This window comes from Tenrec ecaudatus, chromosome X, assembly GCF_050624435.1.
Source record: "Tenrec ecaudatus isolate mTenEca1 chromosome X, mTenEca1.hap1, whole genome shotgun sequence".
Taxonomy (NCBI): domain Eukaryota; kingdom Metazoa; phylum Chordata; class Mammalia; order Afrosoricida; family Tenrecidae; genus Tenrec; species Tenrec ecaudatus.
Window position 1 is genome coordinate 152,133,023 of NC_134548.1, and position 22,278 is coordinate 152,155,300.

The 22,278-nt window shown below is 39.5% G+C and overlaps 1 protein-coding gene across 1 annotated transcript in view; it reads left to right on the top strand.

Annotated features, from left to right (window-relative positions):
- The window catches only part of ADGRG4 (adhesion G protein-coupled receptor G4), a 155,830-nt gene that overhangs the window by 82,299 nt on the left and 51,253 nt on the right, over positions 1–22,278 (top strand). The window contains exons 11-13 of the mRNA XM_075538483.1: positions 6,971–7,187; positions 11,051–11,213; positions 21,266–21,400. Coding sequence (XP_075394598.1) covers positions 6,971–7,187; positions 11,051–11,213; positions 21,266–21,400 — 515 coding nt within the window. The remainder of the gene's footprint in view (positions 1–6,970; positions 7,188–11,050; positions 11,214–21,265; positions 21,401–22,278) is intronic.

Below are 22,278 nucleotides of genomic sequence, written 5' to 3' on the forward strand. Positions count from 1 at the left end.
TGAACACCTAACCACTGCACCATTGGTGCTCCTTGTTTGAAATGTAACCATCAGAAATCACTTTATAAAATAATTATTCTGCAGAGGAATAAAACAGTTGGATGGTGATTGCAATATGTGTAACTGAGAAGTACACTTTATCAAATGTGTGAATTCAGAATTAATCCTTTTCTTCTCTTATGCCAGGAGCATAATGAACCATAGTATAATGTAAAGGAAAAATGTATTCACATTGAACTTATTTGATTTTCCATCTTGCTGGTCACAAGCGTGACATGCCTTGGTTCGTGGATAGCCTGCAGTTCGATACTTAGGATCACAGCATTAGAAACTGGAAATTTATTTTTAAATTCTGTAGCTTCTTTGGTGTGTTTTACTCCTGTCACTTTTATAATATTGAAAATGCAAAAAATGGAACAATGGTTTTGGGGGAACATGGGAAAGGGGGATGTGGGGGAAGGGAAGTGGTGTTAACCAAGCCAGGGACAAGGGAAAAATGAATTATTCAAAACCAGTGGCAAGGAGGGGGTGGGAGGTCTGGTAGGGATTCAGCAAGGGCAATGTAACCAAGAGGAATTACTGAAACCCAAATGAAGGTTGAGCATGATAGTGGGATTAGAGGAAAGTAAAAGGAAATGGAGAAAAGAAGTAGGAGGCAAAAGGTATACACGGAAGCCTAAATACAGGCCTGAACATATGTAAATATATTTATATATTATGATGGGAAAATAGATCTATGTGCATATATTTATAGGTTTAGTATTAAGGTAGCAGATGGAAATTGGGCCTCCACTCAAGTACTCCCTCAATACAAGAACACTTTGTTGAACTAACCAGACACTCCATGATACCCACCTTGCTGACACGATCGCTGAAGACAAATGTGTGCATAAGCAACTGTGCTGAAGAAAACTGATGGTGCCCCACTATCAAAAGGTATAGTTCCTGGGGTTTTAAAAGCTTGAAGGTAAACAAGTGGCCATTTAGCTCAGAAGCAACAAAGCCCACATGGAAGAAGCACACCAGCCTGTATGATCATGAGGTGTTGAAGGGATCAGGTAGCAGACACCAAGGAACAAAAATCATCATTGTGTGCTCACCTCCCCCATACAAACACTAAAGACAAATGTGTGCATAAACAAGTATGGTAAAGAAGGCTGATGTTGTCCTGCTATCGAGAGATATAGTGTTTGGAGTCTTAAAGGCTTGAAGGTAAACAAGCGGCCATCTAGCCCAGAAACAACAAAGCATACATGGAAGAAGCACGCGAGCCTGTGTGATCACGAGTGGTCAAAGGAATCAGGTATCAAGCACCAAAGAACAAAATATAGTAACATCATAAATGGGAGGGAGTGCGGGGTGGGGACCCATGGCCCATCTGTAAGCAACTGGGCATCCCTTTGCAGAGGTATAGCGGGAAGGAAACGAATCACTCAAGGTGCAGTGTAGCATTGATGAAGCACACAACTTTCCTCTAATTCTTCAATGCTTCCCCCCCACACACACTATCATGACCCCAATTCTACCTTAAAAACCTGGTGAGACCAGAGGATGTACAGTGGTGCAGATAGGAACAGGAAACACATGGAATCCAGGACAGATGAATTCCTCAGGAACAGTGGTGAGAGTCGCAATACCAGGAGGTGGAGGGAAAGTGGTGTAGAAAGGGGGAACCGATTACAAGGACCTATATATAACCTCCGCCCTGGGGGATGGACAACAGTAAAGTGGGTGAAGGGAGACGTTGGGCAGTGTAAGATGGGATAAAATAATAATAATCTATAAATTATCAAGGGTTCATGAGGGAGCAGGGAGAAGGAAGGAGGGCGAAAAAATGAGGAGCTGATTCCCAGGGCCCAAGTGGAAAGCAAATATTTTGAGAATGATGGGGGCAACAAATATACAAATGTGCTTGATGCAATGGATTGCGATAAGTGTTGTACGAGCCCCCAATAAAATGTTTTAAATTTTAAGAAATTTAAAAGAAGAAAAAAAAGAACATAAAATGCATCAGAGTGTAATGAAGTTGACTAGAACTTTTATTTTTTAAATCATTTTATTAGGAGATCTTAACAACTCATCACAATCCATACACACATCAATTGCGTCAAGCACATTTGTACATTCACTGCCCTCATCATTCCCAAACATTTGCTCCCCACTTAAACCCCTGCCATCAGCTCCTAATTTTTTTCCACCCCACCCTCCCGGTATCGATACTCTCACCAGTGGTCCTGGAGGGATCATCCGCCTGGGATTCCCTGTGTTTCCAGTTCCTACCTTCACCAGTGTACATCCTCTGGTCTAGTCAGATTTGTCAGGTAGAATTGTGAGTGTTTCATCATTGCTACACTGCACCCTGACTGGCTCATCTCCTCCCTGCAGCCCTTAGGGGTTGTCCAATTGCCTACACTGGGCTTTGGGTCTCCACTCTGCACTCCCCCTCATTCACATGGATATGAATTTTTGTTCTCTGATGCCTGATACCTGATCCCTTCGACACCTCATGATCACACAGGCTGGTGTGCTTCTTCCACGTGGGCTTTGTTGCTTCTGAGCTAGATGGCCACTTGTTTACCTTCAAGCCTTTAAGACCCCAGATGCTATATCTTTTGATAGCTGGGCACTATCAGCTTTCTTCACCATATTTGCTTATACACCCATTTGTCTAGCAATTGTGTCGGGAAGGTGAGCATCATGGAATGCCAGTTTAATAGAACAAAGTGTTCTTGCATTGAGGAAGTAATTGGGTGGAGGCCCAATGTTCATCTGCCACCTTAATACTAAACCTATAAATATATGCACATATATCTATTTCCACATCCTCATCTATAAATATATTTGTATATGTACATGCCTTTATTTATACCTCTAAAAATGTCTTTTGCCTCCTACTTCTTTCCTCTATTTCCTTTTACTTTCCTCTTGTCCCACTATCATGTTCAGCCTTCATTTGGGTTTCAGTAATTCCTCTTGGTTACATTACCCTTGGTCACATCGTACCAAGCCTCCTACACTCTCCTCGCCACTGATTTGGATCACTTGTTATTCCCTTGTCCATGGTTTAGTTAACCCACTTCCTTTCCCCACAACTCTGCCTCTCCCATGTCCCCCCCTAACTGTCAGTCCTATTGTTTTCTCCTCCAGATTGTTCATCCAGCCTATTTTGTTTAGACAGACCTGCGGAGGTAACAACATGCACAAAAACAAGACAGAGCAAAATCAAGCAACAAAACAACAACAAGCCAATGACAATAAACAAAACAAAACACAACAACAAGAAAGAAAAGCATGTAGTTAGTTCAGAGACTGTTTGTTGGCCTTTAGGAGGGTTTTCCAGCCCAGTCTGTTGGGGCTTTTCATAGAACTGGTTTCCATCTGTGGTCATCCCACCACCAGGAAAGGATAGCGAATGACTAAGAGAAAGAAAACTAATTCCCAAGATACCAGGGAAAAGGCTGCAAAGTCCAGCTTCTCCAGCCCCCAATCCTGGAGGGAGAAAGGCCAAGCAGCTGTAGTAGCAATTGATAGTGAAGAACTTAAACTGCTGAGGCAAGCAGGTCTGGTTTAGAACCTGGATTAGAAAGGTTCTGTGTTTTAATTTCTTAATCTGTAAAATGGGGATAAAACTAGCACCATCACATACAGCTATCGTGAGGAATAAATGTGAAAATATATGTACGATATTTCATTGTGATAGCTTGTCTCCAATATGGTCACTCTTGACTCCTTCCCTACTTTTTGGTACATTAATTGAGGCTAGTTTATGATAGTTTATAAAACCAGACCCATGGACGTTGAGCTAATTATAATTTATAACAACCCTATATGCGATTTCTGAGGCTGAATCTTAACAGGAGCAGACAGCCTAATCTTTCTCCAGAAGAATGGCTGCTGGCTTTGAACAACTCACTCTGTGGTTAGTAGCTCAATACCTAATCGATAGAATTCAGTAAATGTGACATAGGGCTAATTATGGTACTTTTAAGAAAACTGGAAGCTATTACTTTCTCCCTCTTGGAATATTTCCTCTCAGAACACAAACCATGTTGTAAAAATCCCAAGTGTTTAATCACCAGGGCTCTATCAAAAAGCAACATCCAAACCCAAAGAACCGAACAACACATAGCCACACTATAGGACAGAGTGGAACTGCTCCCTAGAGTGTCTGAGGCTGTCATTCTATAAGGGAGCAGGCAGTCTCATCTTTCTCTCACAAGAGTGACAGATGAGTTGAGACTGATCTTGTAGTTAGTAGCCCAACACGACCCACTACACTACCATGGATCCAACTCTATCCATCCATCTCTCTCCCCCCCCACACACATATTCAGAAAGTACTAATTTATAGCATTTGTTTGTTTTCGTTGTGCAAATAATATGGCTGAACCGAAACTACAACATGTCTTCACTTAGTATGAGGTTGTTTAAGAGATGCACCACACAGATACAATAGACATCATAATCATTAAGAGTGAAGATTAGTTAAGATGTTGCAAAACAATTAGAAAGTGATGAGCTTTAATGTTACTATGGTTTTTAATAGACTTTATTAAATTATAAGTTTATGTAATTTACTTTTAAATGATTTTTTTAATTCCTGGAAATTTGACAATTGTTTCTCATCAGTTGTGCAAGCTAGCTCTAGAGACAGCAACACACCAGGGAGCTCTAAGCCACAGGAGAGGTCCTATATAGTGACTGCAGTCAACAAGAGCCAACTGGTCCCTAGCTCAAGGTCAGCCAACTGCTAGCCATGTGTGGGAGCTATCTTGGAGGTTCAGCCCAATCTAGTGTTCAGATGGCTCCAGTCCCAGTTGTTATCTGACTGCAACTATATGAGAAAAAAAATCCCAGCTGAGCCTAGTCAATCCACAGAATCATGAGAGACAATAATTAACTGTCATTTAAAGCCATTAAATTTGGGGGTGGTTTGTTATGCAGCAATAGATAGCAAGAACGTTGGCTTAGAGAAAGTACCTAATAAATAACAATCTCATCATGGAGTTTATTTTTATAATTACCAGCAGATTCAGTGTAGCAGTATTTCAAGCAAAGAGGAATTATTTATTGTACAATTAATTAAAGTAGATTCCTTTTATTGCCTTTGCTTGGAGACCTAGAATTTTTACACAGTGGGGGCAATTTGTGCAGATTTTTCCCTTAAAACTATATGATTCCATATGAGAAGTCAATAATTACTTTCCACAATATAGTCTCCCATTGACCTGTTGTTTACTTTCATTCTGCCACAGCAGGGATTTCATGAAGTGAAGTCACACCACTGAAGCCCAAAGAATGATGACCCCAGGCAGGCAGCTCTGGCTATCCCATTTACAGGAAAGCCGCAGCAGTTGAATAAGAACAGTGGAAAGGTCCGGGAAAGAGCTCACTGTCGTTTTCTTCCATCCCGAGACTTGCTGTTTTCTCAGTTGTTTGCTTTAACGGATCATAAGATAAATACAAAAGTGACAAAAATATTAATGTAGATGTAATTAACAGATGTGCTCAATTCCCCTTCCCTCCTTACCTCAGGGAGAATCCTCTATGCCAATGCATGTCAGAGTGTTATTTGCATGCCTGGGGTAGGTGGGGGGGTAAGTGTAGAATAAGAAATGAGAGGGGAAAGTAGAGTGGGTGGAAGAAAGGCTGTGTTGGTGGTAAAGTTTGGGGGTTCGTGGAGGAGAAGAAAGAGGTTCCAGAGATACCACCAGCTGTGGAGGATGTTGAAAACCAGAGAGACCGGCAAAGTGAAAGGAAGCGTGAGAGCCAGAAAAAGTTGAGAATGTCTAGTCAGATACAGAATTGTTTTGTTTTCTCCAAACGGCACTGGTAATTTGTAATCTAACACAGGTTCCACGTGTTGTGAGTGTGATCTCTCCCAGAAAATTTTCGCAACAGATTGAATCTTTCCTTTATTTTCTCTTGTGTTTGTGGACTTGGCGTGGGGGTGCTTTACCCTAGGAGGGCACCACAAGTGAGCTCGCCTTTCTTTATATGAATTGTATTGAATTCGAATCTAGTTTGCTTAGCAAAGATCTCAACTTTCAAAGTGGGTGATGATGCAAACAAATCAACTATTATAAAAGCATTTGTGAGATAATGATCTAGTTATGACTGGATCATTTGATGATTGTTGAGTCATGTGGTTAAGTTTTAAAGATGGGAAACTGATATTGTTTCTATGACCCACAAAAGTCCTTATGTTTTAAGACACATTCTAAAATATCTATGGATAAAATTATATGATGCCTGGGATTTCTTTAAAATAATCTGGAATAATAATAATAATAATAATAATAATAATAATAATAATAATAATCTGGAAGTGTGAGAGGAAAGAAGGTTGGAGAGTAGAAAAAATATTAACAGTGCAGGTTTAAATTGGGTGATGGTATACAGGGATTCATTATAATGTTCGTTCTATTTCTGTGTATACTTGGACACTTTTATAATAAAAAGTGAAGGGAAAAGGTGAGTGACTGAATATCTATTTTCTCACTCCTAAGAACTAAATTACATTGATTTTATTGTTATGAGGTCCATATTTGCTTTGCTTTGCGGCTTGCTGGTTCTTCACAGAAAAAAATGATCTCTACTCTAGATCATGAAAACATGACTTTATGTTTGCTGATATTGAGTACTGGTGGGATCTATTTAACTCAATCCAGTACTCAGAAGTGTTAATTTAATTAGAATGTAATTGTAAGATAATTCGACTGTGACAAAAGGGTTTCCATGGTGCAATTTAAAAAAAGGATTTTTTAAAAAACGTAATTGCTGTGTTACATTCCGGAACGACATCTATTGGAGAAATGGAGGTTCAGCTTGCCTTTGGGAATCTTTGCTAGCTTGGTAAGTATTTCCATTGTATCGCCTTTACTTTTTAAAGGAAAGGAAGCACCCTCGTGGCTCAAAACTAAGTAATACAGATTATGTCTTTCATCTCCCTCCTCCCATTTCCCCCCAGAGAATGCAGATGATGTTGCAGTGCACATTTTAAATTTGATAAATGAATCCCCACCTCTGGATGAAGAAGAAATAAAGATCATTGTGTCTAAAGTAGCTGATATTTCACAATGTAATGAAATAAGTATGAACCTAACCCAGATTATATTACAAATAATCAGCGCTGTTTTGGGAAAACATACCGATTCAACATCTGACTTGCATGAAGTGAGCAATGAGTAAGTACTGAAATTTTGGGCAAAATCAATTATTTCATAAAATTTAAATTTTGTATGATTAAATATAATGACTTAATCAGTCAGCCAGTCATGCACAGTCTTAAAGGACAGGTGCTATGGATTGAGAGCTCAGTTAGTGTGATGCAGTGAGTTCTTTTTTTACTTCTATCCCAATTGTAAAAGAACAGTTTCAAAGTCTAATAATGATAACGGCTTTTCCTACACGTATTTTAAAAACCCATTTGCTATGGATTTGACCTTGGCAGACTATAGACTTGACACAGGACTCTCCTTGTGTCAGAGTAGTACAATGCTCCACATGGTGTTCAATGGCCGATTTCCTCAGAAGTGGATCATTAGGCCTTTTCTGAGCCGCCTATGGGTAGACTCAAACTGTCAATCTTTCTGTTTACAGCTAAGTGTGTTAAAATGTTTACACCACCAGGGATGTCAATCTAAATAACTACCCATACTCACTGCTGGTGAGTCAATTCTGACTCTACTGACCCTGTGGGACAGAGTAGAACTGCTCCGTAGGCTTTCCCAGACTGTAACTCTTTATACAAATCGATCGTTCTGTTGTGGAGCAGCTAATGGGTTCAAACTGCCAACCTTTTAGCTAACCAGTTAACCATAAAATCGCCTTAATCAACTAAACTTCTAATCTGCTTCAAACTTAACTTCCAATCCATTTCCCCAAGCCTATGACTCCAGTGTCCCCCATTTCTGTAGCAAATACCACCCAGTGCTTAGATTAGCGGTTCTCAACCTGTGGGTCCCGACCCCTTTGGGGGCCAAACGACCCTTTCACAGGGGTTGCCCAATTCATAACAGTAGCAAAACCATAGTTGTGAAGTTGCACCTTGGGGGGTCACCACAATGTGAGGAACTATCAAAAGGGCGGCATTAGGAAGGTTGAGAGCCACTGACTTAGACCAAAAAAACAAAACAAAACTGAGACTAGTAATATTTACTTCCTTTTACATCACATCCATTCAATAATTAATTCTTTATAATTATTATTATTAAACTTTTAATTGGGATTTAGGTGAAAGTTTACAGAGCAGATCCTGCGATTTACATTCACATCTACATGAATGTACAGTTTGTTTCAAACTATCAATTTAAATCCCTTCGATGAAATAACATTTACTCCATGTCTTCCCAGTGTTTCCTATTTCTATTCTTTCTTCTTTTCTAACCCTCTGTCCTTGGGTAAATGCTGTCCTTTTTATGTTAAAAGGCTAATTATTCCAACAAAGGTGGGCTCCATTCTCAGTTCTGAGGGTTTTCTAAGGTCCATAGTTGTAGGGTCCCATCAGTCTGTATCTGACCAATAATCCTGGTCTTTTTGTGATTTTGAGTTCTGTTCCACATGTTTCTTCCACTCTATCTGGGATAGAAGCAGTTGGTAGTGGTAGCCAGGTGCCATCTAATTTTTCTGGTCTCAGGGTTGGTAGACTAAAGTTTGCATGGTCCATTAGTCCACTGGACTAATTGTTTCTTTTCATTTTAATCATCTTATTTCCTTCTGACCGGGAGAGGCCAATATTTGTACATGAGTTTTTAAGACCCAAGTAACTACTGACCAAAGCAGGATGTATTGAACATTATCTTTATGAATTATGTTATAGTACTTGACCTTGGTATCCCTAGAACTATAATTCTGAGCCTCCAGATAATAATTAAGTCTTGTATGAGGCACTCTCCATGAATTTTTAAGGAATTCCTATATTCAGTTCCTAAGACCCTAAGAAATGACCAAAATGATACAAAACAACAGAAATGTTTTCTTTCACAGTCTGAGCCCAGAAGCCATACTTTCTCTGAAGACTCTAGGGGAAAAATCTTTCCTGTGCTTTTCTCTTCCCTTCTGGTGTTGCTGGAAATTCTTAGCACTCCTTGGCATCTCTCCAGTCGCTGGTTCTGTCCCTGTATGGCATCCTCTCTGTGTAATTCTGTCTTCTCCTTTTCATAGAGGGACACCAGTTATATGAGTTGAAGGGCCTGCCTGTTGTATCTGCAATGATCTTATTTTAGATAAAGTCAATACTGAATTGCCAAAGAAGACTTAAAGTTTTGAGGGATATTACACAATTCAGTATAATTTCCTGAATATTCCTGAAATTTATCTATGTCTTTCTATCTCCACTACAGTCCTAGTCCTAAGTCCCAAGATATCTCATCTAGCCTTTGACAATAACCGAAATTGGTCTCCATCTTCTCCAAGTTGGTCAGATTTGTAGAGCTTTTGTAGGCCTTTCAAAACATATGTCAGATCCTGTCATTATCTTGCTTTTGATTCTCTTGTCTTCCATTACACTTAGGATAAAATCCAAACTCTGTAACAGGGGTTACAAAGCCCTTCAAGATCTAGTTTTACATGCAACAATGACATTAACTCTTAAAAATAATCTTCTGATATCAGTGCTAATATTGCCTCCAAATATTCAGGTGAGGAAGCGGAAGCACAGTGAAATGATTTCTTCTGCCAAAACAACTAAAAACTAAAGGTGGTGGTGCCATTGAGGAAAAGTTGGACTGCTAAGTACAATGTTGGCAGTTCAAACCCACCAAAAGCTCTGTGGGAGAAAGATGAGGCTATCTGCTCCCTTAAAAATTTACAGTGTCGAACACTCAAGATAGCTTATTTTTGCCAAGCATTCAAAACACACTAAGTAGGGACAGATAGCCCTTTCAATTCATGGTGTTGGAAAAACGGCTTTCTGCCTGTAAAAGAATTAAAATAGGGCCCACACCTCACACTATGTCCAAAAACGATGGATGAAAGACTTAAATATATCCCAGAACTATAAAGTCCATCAATAAAACAATTGGAGCAAACTTAAGGGCCTTAAAACAAGGCATAAATACACTACTGAATATAATGAACAATATCTACAATATAGTATAAAAACAAAGGATCGGGATCTTCCCCAAATACATTTATATTCATCAAATGAGTTTTAAAAAGGAACCCAGAGATTTGGCGGGGGGTGGGTGGGTGGGGAATATTCGTAATGTTACATCATATAAAAGGGCTTATTTAAAAATCTATAGAAACTACAACATCTTCATAAGAAAAATAAAATAACCCAATTAAAAAGTGGAGCCAGACATGAGTGGACAATTTTACTAAAGATAATATTCAGGTGGCCAACAACCTTATGTCGAGTTTATTAGCAATAAGAGAAATACAAAATCAAATAGCAATGAGATACCACCTCAAACCCACACTCTTAGAAATCTTTTTACAGAAGGAAAGTAATAAATGCTGGAGAGGATATGGAGAGATTAAAACACTCATACATTGCTGCTGTGACCATAGAATTGTACATCCGCTATAGAAATCAGTATGGCAGTTCCTCAAATGCAAATATAACCACCTTGTGATTCTGCAGCCCCTCTATTGAACCGCTCTGTATTCCTTAAAGAAATCAAGAACACAGCATTAAAAGACATGTACAACTACGTATATTGAAGCGATTTCCATAATAGCAAAAAGATGGAAACAACCAGACTCTCCAATTAGAGAGGAATGGGGGTAAAATGAAATGGATGAAATGGGCTGTGCAATTACACAGAATATGTTTTCCTTTTAAAATGAAAATTTTATTAAAATGATAGCTGCAGAAACTCTATATAGGGTCGCTATGAGTCAGAACCAACTGAATGACAATAGCTTTCAATTGATGATTTAGACATAGATCTCTAAAAATTTAAAACCAGTGAGTGCTCTTATCTAATAATGTCAGAAATTGTGATTTAGAACCCAAAGAAAACCCTTGAGTAATTCTTGTCAGAAAGATGCATTGTACATCCAGAAGGTAAGAATACTTCTCTCTCTCTGTGGTTCCTTGCAGAATTCTGAGGATAATTGACCGTGCTGGTCACAAAATGGAATTTTGGGGGAGGACAGCAAATCTGACCGTGGCGAGGCTGGCTTTGGCTGTGCTGCAGGTGGACCACACGTTTGAAGGCATGACCTTCAGCATTCGTTCTTATGAAGAAGGTGCCAACCCTGAGGTGAGTGTAGCACAGGGGATTGAGAGGCAATCAGGATGAACTTCCTCGTGCGCTGGTTAATGTTGTGTTATACAAATAACCCAGGGAAGAGTTCTTCGTAGGCGAACACCTGGACTGGGATGGTGTCCATGAGATGAACTATGACACCACATCGGGACCCGAAAGCATCTCCAGTGTCACTTTATTACGAGTTTTCTTTTTGGAGTACTTATTATATGAAGGTAGGTTAAAAAAAAGCAAGATTATTAGTAGCTCGGGTTACACATTGAGCTGCTAAACACAAGGTCAATGGTTTGAACCCACCAGTCACTCTATGGGAGAAAGAAAGACGAGGCAGTCTAATCCTGTACAGATTTAAAATCCTGCAAACCCAGAGGGGCAGTTCAACTGTGTCCCATCGGGTTGGAATTAACTCAATGACAGTGAGTTCAGTTTGGAGTTTGATGAAGGTTTCAGTTCATACATGCACAGATTTACTCCAAATGTAATGGATATAAACATATCTTTTCAATCAGTAGATGCCTGCAGATACGTTATTTCGGCAATACATTGGTCTTAGTCTCATTATGAGGTCTTCAAAATGGAAGTATTTACCCAAGGACAGAAATGATAAAAGTTAGGAAAGAGGGACACAGGAAACAGAAAGGGAATAGAAGGAATATTCTATTGAGGGGTTGCAGTTCATGAGATGAAACAAAAATGCGTGTGGATTGTGAAACTGTATGAATGTCAAAATGCTAATCCGTTCCGTAAATCTTCATCAATTCACGATGAAAAGTTATTAGGAAGAAATTTTAAGGAAATGGAAAACTGCTTGGTGAGAAAAAGCCAGGAAAGGTGTGCTGAGAGTCCCTCCCCCCTCCCCCCATCTCTTTGAAGGCAGAAAGAGCTTTCTTATTTAACAAAGCATTTTTATTAGGAGTGGTTCTTTTCCTTTGTATTATTTATGTGATTGATTATATGGATTGTTTTTTCTAATGTGGAATGATTTTTGCATTACTGGGATGGATCCCAATTGGTCATGATGTATTTATATTTTTATATGTTTTTGGATTATTTTGGCTAAGAATTGGTTGAGCATTTCTGAGTCTATGTGGTTATAAGATGGACAGCGATCCACGTGGTAGGCAGTTTGAAACCACCAGCAGCTCCGAGGGAGAAAGATTGGGCTTTCTACTCCTGTAAATAGTTGCGGTCTTGGAAACCCACAGGGGGCCAATGAGTCAGCATTGACTTGATGGCAGTGAATTTGGCTTTTGGTTTTATGTTCATGAGGGTTGTTGTTTTTTGGCTGTTGTTAGGTGCCTTCAAGTCAGTTCCAACTTACAGAGACCCTGTATGTGTCCAATAGACCAGAACACCACCCAGTTCTGCACCCACCTCACAATTGCAATGCTTGAACTCTTCGATGTCAGTCTATCTCAGTGAATGTCATCCTCTTTTTCACTGACACTCTTACTGTGCCAAACATGATGTCCTTTTCCAGGTTCTGGTCTCCCCTGATAATATCTTTAAAGTAGGTGAGACCAAGTCTCACTATCCTTTCTTCTAAGGAACACTCTGACTGTACTTCTACGAAGACAGATTTGTTTATTCTTGGGGCAATCCATGGCCATTTTTACGTTTGTTTTTTTTTTGCCAGAATCATAATTCAAATGCATCAACTTTTCTTTGGTCTTCCTCGATTCAATGTCCAATGTTCAACTGTTACATGCATATGAGGTGATTGAAAACATCATGTCTTGGGTCAGGTGCAACTTAGTCTTCAAAATAACACCCTTGCTTTTCATTACTGTAAAGAGGTTCTGTGCTGCAGATTTACCCCAGGTAGTGCATCAGTTGATCTCTTGACTGCTGTCTCCAGGAGCATTGATTGTGAATCTAAGCAAGATGAACCCTTGACAACTTCCATCTTTTTTCTCCCTTTAATATGAGGTTACCTATTGGTCTAGTTGTGCGGATTTGGTCTTCTTTACATTGAGCTGTAATCTATACTGAACGCTGTAGTCTTTACTCTTCATAGGCAAGTGCATCAAGTTCTTCTCAATTTCAGTTTATAAAAGTGTCATTTGCATATTGCAGGTTGTTGATGAAACTTCTTCCAATTCAGATGTCACATTCTTCATATAATTCAGCTTCTCTGATTCTTTGCTCAGTATACAGATTGAACAAGTATGTTGAGAAGATACAACCCTGGCACACCCCTTTTTTGTTTTTAAATCATGCAGTATTCTCTTGTTCTGTTCACACCACTGCCTCTTGATCCATGTATTGGTTTCTCATAACAATGAAGTGTTATTCTTCTCAAGTCTTTCCATACAATTGAATGTCTTTGCATAGTCAATAAGACAATAGTAAGCATGTTGTTGTTGGGCCCCTTCGAATCCACTTGGACTCGTAATGACTTTACTTACCACAGAACAAAATGCTGCCCGGTCTGGCATCATCCTCATGGTGGTTGTTACAATGTAGCGCCACTGGGTCACTCATTGAGGGTCTTCCTCGTTTTCACTGCCCCTCTACTTTACCAAGCATACTGTCCTTGCCCAGGGACTGGTCCTTCCCTGATAACTTGTTCAAATTAGATGAAAGTAAGTCTCAACAACCTCATTTATAAGGAACATTCTGGCGGTACTTCTCCCAAAACAGATTTCTTTATTCTTCTGGCAGTGCATGGGCCTTTCAATATTCTTTGCCTTGACCGTGATTTGAATGTACCTGCTCTTCTTTGGTGTTCTTTGTTCACTATCTAGCTTTCTCCTGCACGTGAGAAGACTGAAACCACCACGGCTTGGATCAGGCGCACCTCAGTCCTCCAAGTATCATCTTTGCTCTTTAACCCTGTAAAGAGGTTTTGGGCAGCAGATTTGCCCAATGAAATTGCTTGCTTGCTTGCTTGCTAGCTCTATGAGCATTGATTGTGGATCCAAGGAAAATGAAATCCTTGACAATGTCAATCTTTTCTCTGATTATTATGTTGTTTTCTATTGATTCCATTGTTACTACTTTGGCTTAATTTACATTGAGTTGTAATCCATACTGAATGAAGGCTGCAGTCGTCGATTCTCATCAGCAAGTGCTTCAAGTTGTCCTTGATTTTAGGGAGCAAAGTTTAAACATCTGCCGATAGTCTATTTTCGCAGATGATTTGCTCAGCAAGCAGATAGAGTAAGTAAAGTAACAGGATACAATCTTGATGCACCCCGTTTCTTGATCTTTGTACAGGTTCTGCATGAGTACAAGGAAGTGTTCTGGAATTCTTCTTTTATGTTCAAGGTTATCTATAGTTTGTTAAGAGCCACAAAGTTCAATTCATTTGCATAGTCAATAGAACACAAATAAACATCTTTCTTGTATCCTTTGCTTTCAGCCAAGATCAGCTTGACATCGGCAATGCTATATCTCATTCCCTGTCCTTTTCTGAATCCAGCTTGAATTTCTAGCAGCTCTCTCTCAATGTATGGTTGCAACCAATTAAATTTTCATCAGCAAAAATTTAATTGCATGTGATATTAATTATATTGTGTGATTTTTTCATAATTTGTTTGGTGGAGAGCCATATGACTTTTAGGTTTGCAAGCCATTTTTTAGAATCATATAAACTTTTGTGAGCTGTCACCACACACAACAGCTAGATAATAGCTCCCCAAAAGGCAGCTTGGATGATAGGAGAAACATGGGCCAAAGTCATATTTGTTTATACACTTCCAAATTTTGTGACCCTAGGCAAATTATTTAACCTCTCTAAGCTTTCATTTCCTGATAACATGTTAAATGGTCACAATACAAAACAACGGTGAGATATCACCTTACGCTGACAATGACAACCCAGCGGTAAACAAGCAAAAAAACAGAAAACATCAAATGCTTGAAAGGGTGCAGAGGTTTGACTATCATTGCTTTCTTAAACAATGTTCAGTTAAGTTTTAAACCTCTATAATTGAGCATCTCATGTAAAACATTCCTATTTATGTATATTTCCTTTCATCAATAGTACTTTTAAATCTATATCCTCGAATAGATTGATAATAATATTATTAGAATTACCAAATGTCTTATAAAGATTACTGAAATTATTTCTCAATAGGGTCATAATGCTGCCTCTAAAATGGACCAGGGATATATATTAACTTAAATATATTAATGGATTTTGAGTTCACACTTAATTGTACACCCTAATCTAAGAACAATTAGTTCTTCCAATGTGGCGCTGCTCAATATTTGTCCCCATGTAGTGATCACTGGGTGCTGTAGCAAAGTGTAGTGAAGAAGTCATATGATATCTGCCTTTCAGAAAAAATAGCTCCGGGGGTCTCAAGAGGTTGTCTTAAAACAAGCAATCATCTATGTTAGGGGTCAGCTAAGTCCACACAGAAGGAACACACCAGCCCATGTGATCCAATGATTGTAAATAATAAAACCCAAGATCAGAGGAAGACATTGTATTAGAGCTTAAATTCTGAGCACCCAGTTTGCAGAAGAGTATAGATGACAGTGAAAGCTGTAAATTCAATTGCAGAGTTCACTCATGGATTGAACCTCCATTGAACTCCCTCAGATCATTGACTAGGGATGTGAATAGTCTTGTCTTTTGACCCATTTTTAATTTGTTCTAATTTCTATTATATATTTTTAGGAATCATTTTATTGGGGGCTCTTACAGCTCTTATCACAATCCATACATACATCCATTGTGTCAAGCACATTTATACATATAATGCCATCCTAATTTTCAAGACATTTTCTTTCTACTTGAGCCCTTGATATCAGCTCCTCATTTTGTCCCTTCCCCCCCCTCCCTCCCTCCCTCCCTCCCTCCCTCCCTCATGAAACCTTGATCATTTATAAATCGCACCCCCTATGTCTTACACCAACCACTGTCTTCCTTCACCCACTTTTCTGTTGTTGATTCTCCTAGGAAGGGGTTATATGTAGACCATTGTGATCGGTTCCCCCTACTTTCCCACCTCCCCCTTCCCTTTCTGGGATCTCTATTCTCATTATTGGTCCTGAGGGATTTATCTGTCCTGGATTCCCTATGTTGCGAACTCTTATCTGTAGCAGTGTATATGCTCTGGTCTACTCAGATTTGTAAAGTAGAATTGGGGTCATGATAGTGGGGGGTAGGAAACATTAAAGAACTAAAGGATAGTTGTATGCTTCATTGTTGCTATAATGTACCCTGACTGGCTAGTCTCTTCCTTGTGACCTTTCTGTAAAGGGATGTCCAATTGTCTGCAGATGGGCTTTGAGTCTCCACTCTGCACTGTCCCCTCATTCACATTGATATGATTTTTTATTCTGGGTCTTTGATACATGATACCTGATCTGTTCCACACCTCATGATCACACAAGCTGGTTTGCTTCTTCCATGTGGGCTTAGTTGCTTCTCAGCTAGATGGCCACTTGTTTATCTTCAAGCCTTTAAATCCCTAGATGCTATATCTTTTGATAGCCAGGCACCATCAGCTTTCTTCACCACATTTGCTTATGCACCCATTTTGTCTTCAGTGATTATGTCGGGAAGGTCTTCTTTCTTTTGGTTTGAGATTTTTCTGTTTTATTTTGCTGATGGCGTTGGGTTTTTGTATGATTTTATTGATGATTCATAGAGACAGTAACTAGATTAATAGATACATAGAGTTATGGCAGGGGAGGTTGGGTAGTAATTGAGAGCTAATAATAATGGGTGCAAGAATGAAGATAATGTTCTAAAATTGATTGTGGTAATGACTGCACAACTCATTTTAATATGTTTAAACCATTTCCAGGGAGAGTTTAGATTGAGTTTCCATTTCTATAAGATGTTATCCGGCTGCACCGGAGGATGTACACTGGTACAGATAGGACCTGGAAACACAGGGAATCCAGGGCAGATGAACCCCTCAGGACCAGTGGTATGAGTGTCAATACCGGGAGGGTGGAGGGAAGGTGAGGCAGAAAGGGGGAACAGAATACAAGGATCTACATATAACCTCCTCCCTGGGGGATGGACAGCAGAGAAGTGGGTGAAGGGCAACATCGGACGGTATAAGACATGACAAAACAATAATAATATATTAATTATCAAGGGTTCATGGGGGAGGGAGAGCAGGGAGGGAGGGGGAAAGTGAAGAGCTGATACCAAGGGCTCAAGTAGAAAGCAAACGTTTTGAGACTAATGACGGAAACAAATGTACAAAAGTGCTTGGCACAATGAATGGATGTATGAATTGGGATCAGAGTTGTATGAGCCCCCAATAAAATTATTTTTAAAAATTAATAAAAACAATTTTTGGATTCAAATAGTTCTGTAATAAGTCATTTTATTTTGGGTTCTTAGAGCTCTTATAATAATCCATAATCAATTCTATCAAGCACATTTGTACATATACGGCCATCACATTTTCAAAATATTTTCTTTCTACTTGATCTCTTGGTATCAGTTCCTCTTTCCCCCTCCCTCATCCACCCTTGTGACCCCTTGATAAATTATCAATTATTTTTATTTTAAAATCTTACACCTTCTGCTATCTCCATTCACCCATGTTTCTGTTCTTTGACCCCTTTGGGGTGGGGGTTAATACATTGCCCATTGTGATTGGTTCCCCCTTTAAACACTGAAAAGAAAAGTTGTGATTGGTTCCCCCTTTAAACACTGCAAAGAAAAGTCAAGAACCAAGTACACATGATCCTTATGAGGGTATGATCTATTCTAGTTCATTGATAGATAGGATATATATATATATATATATATATATATATATATATATATATATATATATCACCACCTGGACTTACAATAACACTAGGGTAAACTTGAAATCTAGCAAATTCCCCAAATATATCCTTCATGTTCAAAATTGCTTTAAAAGTTCTAGATACCTGGCTGTTCTACACATATATTTTGAAAATCATTTTATTGGTGACTCTTACAGCTCTTATCACACAGTTCATACATCCATGTTGCCATCTTCATTTTCAAAATATTTTTTCTACTTGAGCCCTTAGTATCTCCTCTTCATTTTTCCCTCTACCATCCCTCCCTCATGAACCCTTGATAAATTATTATTATTTTCATATTTTACATTGTCCTCTGTCTCCCTTCACCCACTTTTATGTTGTTCATCTCCTTTGGGGTGTTATATGTTGATTATTGTGATCAGTACCCTTTTTTTCCCCACCATCCCTTTGCCCTCCTGGTATCGCTGCTCTCATTATTGGCCCTGAGGGGTTTGTCTGTCCTGGATTCCCTGTGTTTCCAGCTCTTATCTGGACCACTTTATATGCTCTGATTTAGCCAGATTTTTAAGGTTAAATTGGGGTCATGATATGGGGGGCATAAAGAACTAGAGAAAAGTTGTATGTTTCATTGGTGCTATACTGCACCTGACTGGCTCATCTCTTTCTTGTGACTCTTCTGTAAGAGGATGTCCAATTGTCTACAGATGGGCTTTGGCTCTCCTTTCCGCCTTCCCCCTTATTCGTGTAGATATTATTTTTTTCTGGGTCTTTGATGCCTGATACTTGATCCCATCAACACCTCATGATAACACAGGCTTGGTGTGATTCTTCCATATGGGCTTGATGCTTCTTAACCAGGTGGCTGCTTGTTCATCGTCAAGCCGTGCACCATCAGCTTTCTTCACCACATTTGCTTATGCACCCATTTAGTCTTCAGCAATCATGTTGGGCAGGTGAGCATCACAGAATGCCGGGTAATTAGCAAAAAATGTTCTTGCATTGAGGTAGTACTTGAGTAGAGGCCCAATGTCTGTCTGATGCCTTAATACTTGATGTATAAATATATGTACATAGATCTATTTCCCTATCATTATATATAAATATATTTACATGTGTACATGCTTTTATTTAGACCTCCATAAATGTCCTTTGCCTCCTAGTTCTTTCCTCTATTTCCTTTTATTTTCATCTTGTCCCACTATCATGTATGCCTTCATTTGGGCCTCAGTAATTCCTCTTGGCTACATTGCCCTTGATCAAGCCCCACCAGGCAACCTATACCTTCCTCACCATCGATTTTTAGATCACTTGCTGTTCCCCTTTCCCTGGGTTTGTGGACACCTCCCTTCCTTACCCCCACCTTCATCTTTCCAGTATCCCCTCCACCCCCGAACCATTAACCCTGTTGTTTTCTCTTCTGGATTGTTTATCCTGCCTATCTTATCTAGAGAGACATGCAGAGATAAAGATAAGCACAAAAACAAGACAAAGCAAAACAACAAAGGAAAACAAAACAACAACAAAAAACCAATGACAAAATAAGAAAAGCCTATAAATAGTTCCAAGTCTGTTTGTTGACATTTAGGAGTGTTTTCCGGTCGGGTCTGATGGGTGCCACGCTCTGGAACCCATCTCTTTTGGGTATTCCCTGAGGACTTCATTGTTTTGCTCTCCTTGCTGCTCTGTTGCACGCTCAGGTGTGGTGGGGTCAGATGGGGCACAATTCCCACACTGTGCCTCCAGTGTTGGCACCCGTAGCACCATGGTTCAGTGAGGGACGTTGTGTCTGATGGTAGGGCCGGCCCTGTGGTTCGCTTTGTGTATTGGCTGCTCTGAGCAGGAACATTGTCCTCAGGGCTTGGTGGGCCGGGATATGTTCCACTCTTTCTCCTTCCCTCTTCATTTCTTCCTGTGGGCTCTGATCAGATGTGTCCCTCTCCTTGAGCTGTAGCTTCAGTTCTGTCCTCTGAAGTGCATTCTTCTGGGTGGCTGGGTGGGTGGCATGTCCATGTAGTTGGGATTTGAGGCTGCCCCTCCGCCAGACCTCTACTGGTTCGCTGCTTCATGCCAGGATGTTTCATTCATGTCTTGGTGCACTTGGTTGAAATCTGGTCCCTCTCTCCCTGTGACCTGTGGAGATGTAAACAAGACCCTCCCCTTGGGTGGGTTAGTGCCCTGTTCCCCTGCTACCCATGTCCTTTTTTCCCCCTCTTCCTCTTTAGTTGGCTGCCATATATATTCCTGGATTGGGTCTGGCCCCTGCCATAGTTTCTGGACCTCACTCCAGGAATGTCTATACATAATTTAAATAAACTTATCAGAAAAACCCTTCTGAAATTTTGATTGGTGTTGTGTTGATTTTACAACTTATTCAGAAAAGCAATGGATTTGTGTCCTTTTATCTTGTGACCTAGGTTATTTTACATATTAGTTCCTTGTAATTTTTTAACTTCCTCAGCATTCTTATGTACCTCATCCTAAGTCTATACATAGTGTATGACCTCTCTCCTACCTGCGGTATATTCTTGTCTTTTATTACATTATGATTATTATTGAACATATTTATTATGTAGGGGATATGTGTCTAAGTATTTTATATGTTTTAAAGTTAAGCAAGAAAATGTTAAATAATAGGTTATTTTTAAATTAGGAAACGTATGTCTTCATAATACAATATATCTTTCAGGGTTGATCAAAAACACTCAAACTCACTGCCATCAAGTCGATGCTAACTCACAGTGACCCTAAAGTATTTAAATGAGAGAATGTGTACAAGGATGGCCATATAGTATATTTTACCTGGAATCAACCATAGTTTATAACTATGGTTCCTGTGTAGTTATTAATGAATTTCTCTTTCACTCTAAAATATATTCCAGTATATTTCAATCTCTGTTACCAATCAAATCAGCAAATTCTGATGCTAATGGGCCTTTAGAAGAATTTCTGTGGGCTAGTGCCCACTTCCTTGCCACTGTATATCTGCGTATGTATAATTGCAACAAATATATATGTAACAAAATATACGCCATTTTACCAAGTTTGTATGTACAATTTAATGACAACACTGCTCCATAAACTGTGAGAAAAGTGCCTAATGCTATTATGTCGCCCTCTCTCTGTCTCTCTCTCTCTTTTTACCCCTCTCAGGAATATGGAGGAGGGTATGCAGTGGCCCGATTTCAGAGATTTGCTTTTATCTCTGAGAATTAGGACAAATCAAGCAGCGTGGAGGAGGAAGTAGGGCTCGGGTGGGGATTGAAGGTGTGGAAGACTTTACTACAATAAATGAGAATATCAACTTCTTTTTTTCTGGCTTTTCATGGCAGATTTACCTAGGTGAAGTCCCTCTGGGGAAGACTTTGGCTTCCATATATTTGCCTAAATCACTGAGGGAGAGAATTCCTCTTCATAGCTTACAGACCATCTTGTTTAATTTCTTTGGCCAAACTTCACTCTTCAAGGTAAGCTTTTGCCTCCGGTAACTAACTGTCATCGACTGACTCATTGTAATTAAGAACTCTTGCTATTTTCATGATGTTTTGATTTTAGAATATGCTTTCTGATTTATCCCACAAGCCTTCCAGCACAACCCTTGGCCTTCAATGTGAATCAACATCTTCTTTAATTATGTTACATTTTTTAAAAAAATTCACAACTTCTCAGCACTGCTAAGAAACTTAAAAGTTTAATCGGTGGTCACACAGGTGCCTCAAGAAGTTTCAGAGCCAGAAAAGAACAGCAAATTCTGTTGATGGAAAGCTATTTCAGCTTGCCAGTGTTCTCCCAAATCTCCACTGGTTCCTATCCACTCTCTCTGGCCAAATATACTTGAAGCCAGGTGTGTCCACTAGTACATCCACCTACAGGCGTTCATTCTTCCTTCCTGCAGCTCCCACAGAATCTTCCCCAAGGGCTCCAGTCCTCAGCCAGGATTGAAAAATAAAGGCAAAAGGATGTCGTGGTTAAGGGTATGGAACTTGGGACCAAACTGTGTTTAAAGATTGGCTATATGATTTTCTACCTGTGGCACCATGGACAAGTTACTTAACATTTATTTCCCATAGCTTCCTCTTCTGTAAAAGAGAGTGATATTAGTACCTCATCTGGCTACTCTAGGTGGTGCAGACAGTTAAGTGCATGGTTAATAACTAAAAGGTTGGTGGTTTAAGTTGACCCAGAGGTGCCTCAGGAAAAAGTCAGCCATTGAAAACCTGAGTCTGAAACACATAGGTCTCCATAAGTTGGAGTTAACTTGACGACTACTGGTTTTTGGTTTGGGTTTTGTGGGGGGGTTTTCCCTTTAAATGAGGGTGTTCAATAATTAAGGTGGTTAACACAT